Source organism: Urtica dioica, chromosome 2 (genome assembly GCF_054948205.1).
Source record: "Urtica dioica subsp. dioica isolate 48M chromosome 2, U.dioica_male_clone48M_v1_H2, whole genome shotgun sequence".
Classification (NCBI taxonomy): domain Eukaryota; kingdom Viridiplantae; phylum Streptophyta; class Magnoliopsida; order Rosales; family Urticaceae; genus Urtica; species Urtica dioica.
This window is the reverse complement of record NC_142757.1, coordinates 38,986,062-38,994,568: the sequence shown is the minus strand read 5'-3', so window position 1 is coordinate 38,994,568 and position 8,507 is coordinate 38,986,062. Positions and strand designations below refer to the sequence as shown.

General features: G+C 37.4%; 1 protein-coding gene across 1 annotated transcript; it reads left to right on the top strand.

Moving 5' to 3' along the window:
* Positions 1-542: 542 nt before the first annotated feature.
* UVH1 (Restriction endonuclease, type II-like superfamily protein) lies at positions 543-6,309 on the top strand. The gene is made up of 9 exons (XM_089606190.1): positions 543-1,435; positions 1,888-2,114; positions 2,229-2,314; positions 2,525-2,662; positions 3,045-3,812; positions 4,436-4,546; positions 4,633-4,893; positions 4,968-5,191; positions 5,578-6,309. Exons 1-9 carry the CDS (start codon positions 579-581, stop codon positions 5,786-5,788), a joined length of 2,883 nt encoding a protein of 960 aa, XP_089462316.1. The 5' UTR covers positions 543-578; the 3' UTR covers positions 5,789-6,309.
* The last annotated feature ends 2,198 nt before the right edge of the window (positions 6,310-8,507 follow it).

Below are 8,507 nucleotides of genomic sequence, written 5' to 3'. Positions count from 1 at the left end.
TTTTTTTTTATAAATCGATAAAGAATCATACCAAATTACTTCGTTGACATCAAATTATTATAAAGAATTCAAGTCTATCCAATACAGATGAACATCTATTTCAAATTTGGGAAAAAATCATGAACCTAAACAAAATCGCCCCCAAATAAGATGGATCCCACCAAATTGCGACCACTACAAACTCAACGTCGATGAAGTACCAAAATCTTCAAATGACATTGGTGTCGGATCCAAATCATTAATTCATTTAGTTTGTTCATAGCTGTTTTGGCTCAAGATCTTTCAAATAAATTCTAAAAAAATTAATATTCTTATTTTCTGTCTTGACTGCTTATCTACTCTTTGAAATTAGATACTAAGAATATAGTTCAAGTGCTCGATAAATACTTTTATTTAGAAATGAATTTTATTATATTTTATTGGATATATGTAGTTTAATATCTAATTTTTTTTAGGGTAATCCACTATGTAATTAATCTTGAACAAAGCGCTTTACTTAAAATAAAAAATTCCCTCCAAATCTCTAACCTATATAAGCAAACCCGAAAAAATCCCCAATAGCCAACCAATCAACCAAAATGGCGGACCTGAAATTCCACGACCACATTATCTCCGACCTCGTCGACCCTTCATCCGCCGCCGGCGGACTCGTCGTCATCTCCGCCGGCCTCAGCCTCGGAAAGCTAGTCACCTCCCTCCTCCGACGCCACTCCCCTTCAGACGGAACAATTCTTATCCTAACCCCGCCCTCGCTAACCCTAAGATCCCAAATCCGATTCCAATCCCTAAACCTGCCGGAGATCTCCGCCGAGGTTCCGGCGAACCACCGCGTCTCGCTCTACTCCTCCGGCGGGGCCGTCTTCGTCACGGCCCGGATCCTCATCGTGGACATCCTCACCTCCCGCCTCCCCGCCGCCGGAGTCGCCGGAATCGTCTTCCTCTCCGCCCACTCCCTCGCCGAGACCTCCACGGAGGCTTTCATCGTCCGCGTCCTCCGATCGCTCAACCGAAACGTCTTCGTGAGGGCGTTCTCGGACAGGCCCGGCGCGATGGTCGGAGGGTTCGCAAAGGCCGAGAGGACCATGAAGTGCCTGGGGATAAGGAAGCTTCACCTGTGGCCGAGGTTCCATGTCTATGTCTCCGAGGAGCTCGAGGCGGATCCGCCGGAGGTTGTGGACGTTCGGGTCCGGATGAGCAAGTATATGGTGGCGATTCAGGGCGCGATAATCGAGGTCATGGACGGGTGTTTGAAGGAGATGAGGAAGACGAACAAGGTGGACGTTGAGGACTTGACGGTGGAGAATGGGCTGTTCAAGTCGTTCGATGAGATCGTGAGGAGGCAGTTGGATCCGATTTGGCACACTCTCGGGAGGAAGACGAAGCAGCTCGTCTCTGATTTGAAGACTCTCAGGAAGCTCTTGGATTACCTCGTGAGGTAAGAGACCTAAAAGTTTATTTCTTTTGAAGAAATCGGTTGATGAAGAACCATTTTTTGTATCCAGAGAATCCTGCAGATATTAGTTTAGATGGGTATTATTTGCACTCGGCAGTGATTTATAATAATTAGTAGATAGTTGGTGGGCTAAAATGGAACAGTTAAAAGTTGTTGGTTTATAAATAAGGGCTATCATGATTGAAGAAAGGGATGCTCTCATTCCAATAGAAATGTGAGGCAGAGGAAGAAAAGATTTTTTTCGATAAATAAATGTGAGTGGGATTCATAACATATTGTTAGGCTAGGGGTTCGTCGTATCTTCATAGTGTATATATTTGGGAATTCTGTTCATGCAGTTTGGTTATGCTCAGGATTTGATTCAACGGGGATTCAGGTACGTGAAAGTTTTATGATTGGAAGTTTGGTAATTAGTCTTGATGTTATTGGAATAGGTATGATGCGGTGACTTATTTGAAGTACTTGGACACACTTCGAGTTTCAGAGAGTCATCGATCAGTGTGGATATTTTCCGAGTCTAGCTACAAGATATTTGAATACGCAAAGAAAAGGGTTTATCGCTTTGTGAAATCAGATGGAACAAAATTTTGTAGTCCAAGTAAGGCTGCAGCCGGCAAAAAGAGAAAAGTGAAGAGCACAATTGAAGATGGTGACGATAAAGGTCAGTCGAGGAACTCCTTGGTTGAACCTTTTTTATTTTTATTTTTTTATTTTAATTATATTTTTTGGTATTGCTATTTACAAAGGCTGTTATTTTTTTGTGCACATACTGAAGTTGGTGGCGCTTCATCAATAAATACCAATGTTTCCATTTTTTTGGACGAAGTTTTGGAGGAAGCGCCGAAATGGAAGGTCTTACGTGTGAGTGAGTGAGTTCCTATTTCTGCGTTATATTTGGTAATATATCTGTAAGGACGCTTAGAACTCAGATAGTTCTTCTTTTTCAGTTGTACAGTTATTTCAGTATCAGCCATTGATTATGTATTGATTAGCTTCGGGAGACATGAGACAGCACAATCAGTGAGCATGGGATGAATTCAGTCTTAAATTTGAGTGTATTAATTTGTGTAGGAGCTTCTTGAAGAGATAGAAGAGGAAAGGCAAAAACAGGGTTTATCAGAAGATGATAGTGGCATTGTTCTTGTCGCTTGCAAAGATGAACGTTCATGCATGCAGCTCGATGAATGTATCACTAGTGGTCCAAAACGGGTTTATCTCTCTCTCTCTCTCTCTATATATATATATATATATATATATATATATATACACACACACACATACATACCATTTGGCTCTATAGATTTGATTTTCCTTGACTCCTCTTCTTTTAACGTAACGATATTTTACATTTAGAAAATCTGAACCACAGAAATTGAATTTACTACGGAAATTGGATGCAGCTTCATGCATTATAGTGCAATATAGTTTAGTAACGTATTGGAATAGGTTTGATGCAAAAAAAAAAAAAAAAAATTATATTGGAATTACGGAAGGAGTGATTGTGTCACTTCTCATCTGATTTGCGGTTCTTCTGTTCGAAATTGGTAACCTGTACTATCTGCTAACAATTAGTTTGCATTTTTTTTTGAAGGTCATGAGAGAGGAATGGGAGAAATACTTGCTGAACAAAGTACAGCTTCGCGACTTGCAAGCGCGTTATAAAAAGAAACCAAAAGAACCCAAAGGTTTTGGGGTACTTGATGGAGTTACTCCAGTGACACCTGTGAAAAATGGAGAACCAAGTAGCACAAACAAATTAGAGCATGATGCACTTGTGGCAGCAGCATCGGAGATCAGAAACCGAATTAAAAAAGACGGTCCTGTTGAAGTAGACCCTCAGCCTAAAGTTAGCGATGAAGGAGTTGGATCAGGAACTCGAAATGCAAGGAACAAAAAAAATGTCCCGGCTACTCGTAGAAGTCTTCGGAGTAAAGATGATAAAAATGGCAAAGAGACAGCCTTAGATGAATCTAATTCAGAAGATAAAGTCCAGATAGGTGAAACTGATCCTCCAGACAACGGGGTTTTGAGGAGACATAGTGAAGTGGCTGAAGCCACAGGATCAGAAAATTCTAACAAGCCAATACCCCCCGTGCAATTCCATGCCTTAGAAAGTGGTCAACCAGTGCTCGACATTTTAAAACCCACTGTGATCATTGTTTACCATCCAGACGTGACTTTTGTCAGGGAAATCGAAGTTCATAAAGCCGAGAATCCGTCTAGGAAGTTGAAAGTTTACTTTCTTTTCTATGACGATTCCACGGAGGTGCAGAAATTCGAAGCCAGCATACGCAGGGAGAATGGAGCGTTTGAAACGTTGATTAGACAAAAATCGTCGATGATGATCCCACTTGATCAGGTTTGGCTTTAGCTTATCATTGTTATAGATATATCTTCTTGGGACTCGATTGCTTCAGAAATAAGGCATGAAGACTTAAAAACAGAGACCCGTTCTATTTTTCGTCATCTTTAATAATGCCTTTAATTGTTAGTTTTTGTCACTGTCTTATCTCACTTGAATTTTACCTCGAGAGCCATTCTATAGGAGCTGGAAACCTCACGGGGCAAAAGAAATAAATCTCTTGCATTTTCTTTGGATTTGAAACTTTTTTGGGAAATAAAAATTTGAAGGAGTATTCTTCTCCGGCTATGCCGTGATCAATAAATAAAAGTCCCGGTGTTTCTGCTAAAAAAAATCTGAAGGAAATTTTGATGGAGATTGCATGTGTAAAGCAGAAATGTATTTCATTTTCCTATACAATAAAGTGTGTTAAATCAAAACCTAAAGAATCCAAATATGCCTGTTCCCAAAATCTCAATAAAGAATTTTGATTTTTACTTAACTTTCTTCTCACCGTCTTCATTTTCCTTCAGATTTTTTAATTTTCCGTATTAAAATCCAGGTTTGAAATGAAGGCTTAGCCTTGATCGTACTTCAGCTTTACTTTAATCTTAATGGTTGGTACATGGATTCTGAATCAGGATCTGCAGAATATTGGAATGGACTCATCTTTCGAGGCAGAAGGCACAGTGTCCCAAAACTCAATGACCAGAAAAGCTGGTGGGAGAAGGGATGCCGTTGGTGGAAAGCAGGTTTTCCATTGCATATATATATATATATATAATGGATTTCTGTCGACTCATAAGATAGACTGTAAGGGAATGATTAATACTTTCAGGTCATTGTTGACATGCGAGAATTCATGAGCAGCCTTCCAAATGTTCTTCACCAGAAGGGCATGAAGATTTTACCGGTGACCTTAGAAGTTGGCGATTATATACTCTCGCCATCGATTTGTGTGGAGAGGAAGAGTATTCAGGATCTTTTCATGAGCTTCACATCAGGCCGTCTCTACCATCAGGCCGAAATGATGGTCCGCTACTATAGAATACCGGTCCTTCTCATAGAGTTCTCACAGGACAAGAGTTTTTCTTTCCAGGTAAATACGAATAATTTCTGCGGCCGGGACTTTATTATCGACAGATCTGAAAAAAGATAATCTTATCGTCGCAGTCTGCGAGTGATATCGGCGATGATGTCACACTAAACAATATCATATCGAAACTGTCGTTGCTGGCTCTACACTTCCCACGCCTTCGCATTATTTGGTCTCGGAGTCTACACACGACGGCCGAGATATTTGATTCCCTTAAATCGAATCAGGACGAACCGGACGAAGCCAAAGCAATGAGGGTCGGCGTGCCCTCAGAAGATGGAATCATCGACAGCGATGTAAGGTATAAACATGGTGATACTCTACACAAATATCATGTGTTGTAAGCAATGATTGAAATGCTGCCCCGGTTTTCCGTTTGGTGCCACCCTCCGGCAACCGAAAGTGGTTTATTTCGTTTTCTTATAAATTTTACCCCTTTTTTAATTTTTGGTATTTTATCGAAATTCTGGTGAAAAGCTGTTAAAAATCTGAAAGTTAGGTGAAATTTGCATATTGACGTTATAACATTTCGGTCGGCATTTATCCCATAAGCCATCAGAATTTCCGTAAAATAGAACTAAGAACCAATCCGGCAACAGCCATTTTAATCCATGTATTAGTTTTCTGTGTGTGTTCATTTTCAATTGCGTTGAAGTCTGAACCTTTCGCACATCTCTGAAACTGTAGAGCCGAAAACTATAACACGTCTGCGGTGGAGCTTCTGAGGCGGCTTCCGGGGGTCACAGATTCCAACTACAGAGCCATAATGGATAATTGCAAGAGTTTGGCAGAGCTTTCACTTCTTCCTTTGGAGAGGCTGGCCGAATTAATGGGTGGTCAGAAATCCGCTCGGACCCTCAGAGAGTTCCTTGATGCGAAATATCCAACCTTATTGTAAGTTATTCATGAAGATTCTTTTAAACCAACTAATCTGAAGTATACCCCGATTTAATCATAGGCAGAGAGACAATTTCGACCAAAGTCCCAAGTAATTTTACTGTAATATAGTTATTTATGACCCACATTTTCCCATGTCTTAATGCTGTATCATTCATTGGTTTCATTAATTTAATCTCCAAGTATTAGGCCTTAAGATTCAGGGTACGATGAAGTTGTATGAACGTTATCCAAATGAGTCCAAACTCGGTCTTTTTGGGTTGTTTTTTACTTCAACCATGCCATGCTCGCTAGTTCTATTACCTTGTGTACTATAATAGACTGCCGCAAAATGGATGGCTTATTTTTTAATATAGTTGAACTAGTTATTTAGTAGAGATTGTCTAAATTTGTAATATAATTTTAAAATGTAGATTTTATACTTTGTAATAAACTGTCGTGTCGCGGACGCTGGGAAATAGCTTTTATTTAGATTCTATTATGGCGACCGATCTAATTGCTTAAACAGTAAACTAATATATTTTTTTGGGGGGAAGAAATGGAATATTTTCTGAAACTACTATAGTGAAAGTCAGACAACTAAATCTATAGAAGCAGTCAAGAGCCAGATGGTCAATTTTGTCGCGCACTTGGCACTGAGGTATACATGGCTGGAAGCCTCGGGCACAAATGACCTTGAGACACACTTGGCATTGAGGTATATTTGACTGGAAGCGACGACCATGACCACGATGAGTGCCAAAATCGAAATTTGAACCTCTTAAGTTGTAACCATAGTTTTGTTGATATCAAAGCTGTAAATGACCTCCTCAATTGAACTGATGTCTTTGGCCATGATAACCTTGTGAATCTCCTCGATGATCGAAGATGTTCATGGAAGTATAATGAGCAGTACTCAATGACGAGTTGGATCCAATTGTGAGTTGTGATCAATTCGAGCTTCTTGAGACAATAGTAATGCCTCAAATACCTCAACAGAGAAGCCATCATTTCTTGCAATAGTTGAGAGAATGAAGGTTTCATATTCATCATTGATCACTTCAACATGATCATTCGCAGCAAATATAGTTCCAACTAATACAAGTAGATCTACAAGATTTTTAATCTTCAACAGATATTCATTCATTGAAATATCAACCATTTTAGTCTTAGACAACCGAGTTTTGAACTGAGAAACCTTATCTTTGATTTGTTGAACAAAGTATACCTCAAGTGTGGGAGAGACAGGATCAACTGCTCGTCACCAGGTTACTTTCATCGATGACTGAAGGAATACTTTGTTTAATAGAATTATGCCGAAATTGTAGACATTTTGATATCGCCGTCTGTCACCAGTTTGAACAAAACCAATATTTTAATTTTTAGTCCGGTCCCCACCAATAAAATAAAATTATATTTGACCGCGTTTTGGACTTTATATTCGAATCTAAATCCACATATTCTTCTCACCTGAAAAATGATTAATCTCAATGACAACATCTCCACCTCTTTTTTATACTATTTTCTCTTGCAAAGTTTGTACTCCTTATTCCACGTGGGACAAATTTTCTCTGTCTCTTTTCCTTCCCGTTGTTCTTTGTTGGTAATGTGGATACCACAATGCAAAATTATTTCATTTTTCCATACATATACGGTACATCAAACATCATAAGTATATCAAATTCATAACTTGTTTCATTTTTTTCTTTGTTAGTATTTCAATTTTTTTTTTCCTTATTTTTTATTACTTTATTTCTATTTATTCTTTATTCATTTTTATTAGTGTTATTAACCTTTCAACACTATTCAACATAAATGATAATTCTATATTATTTTAAATTCAACACTATTAATAATTCTTAAATTTGTCATCTAATTAATTAACAATTTGATAATTTCTCATCAAACATAAATACAACCACATGTGTTATCATTAAATTTTATAAGATGATAATATTGGTAATAATTACGTACATATTTTTAATTTACATCAATATTGATAATTTTATATATATATATATATATATATATATATATTATTAGATACCCACTCGGTAAATCCGATATTTGCCGGAAACCACGTCGGTAACGTTAAGTCCAACAGTACAGTTTACCCTTATCCTCACTGGATACCCCGGTAAATCAATAGTATCTTCCGGTAACCCAGCAAAATCCGAGTCTCGGTACGACATCGGTAACACAATAAGTTGCATAGTTAAACCCCGGATCGACAAACCGTTTTGTACACTAAAATGAATAAAGCTTGGAATTGTGTTAAAAACTAGGGGTTTCATTTGCAAGTAGTCATTTAAGAAAATAATTACAAAATACATAAGATTTTTCCACGTTGCAAGTAGTCTTTATACTATTATTATTATGTTAGTGGCATTTTGAATTTATTAACTAATTTTTGAACTAGGTTAATCTACAAATGATCAATTTTAGAGTTAGTTTTATAAACAAGTTGATCTTTTTCTAATATATGTTTGGGAACTTAAATTATTTTTTAAGTTATATTTTCTAAAGATTTTCAAAACTTATCCGGCTTATTACATGTTTAGAAACTTGAATTATTTTTTAAATTACATGTTTAGAAACTTAATTTTTTTTTAATTTTATAAAAGAAAACGGTACATATAAAACCTTTAAACCCTATAATTGTTTTATTTTTAATCTTTAGAGTAAGATTTTGTTTAAATAATAATTGTTAAAATTAAAAAATTATTTAAATTTGTAAATTT

Bases quoted from the DNA above. Each gene is read 5' to 3' on its own strand.
- UVH1 (XM_089606190.1), top strand. From the start codon at position 579: ATGGCGGACCTGAAATTCCACGACCACATTATCTCCGACCTCGTCGAC. The intron at 1,436-1,887 runs GTAAGAGACCTA...TTATTGGAATAG, and splicing joins CTCTTGGATTACCTCGTGAG to GTATGATGCGGTGACTTATT. The intron at 2,663-3,044 runs GTTTATCTCTCT...TTTTTTTTGAAG, and splicing joins TCACTAGTGGTCCAAAACGG to GTCATGAGAGAGGAATGGGA.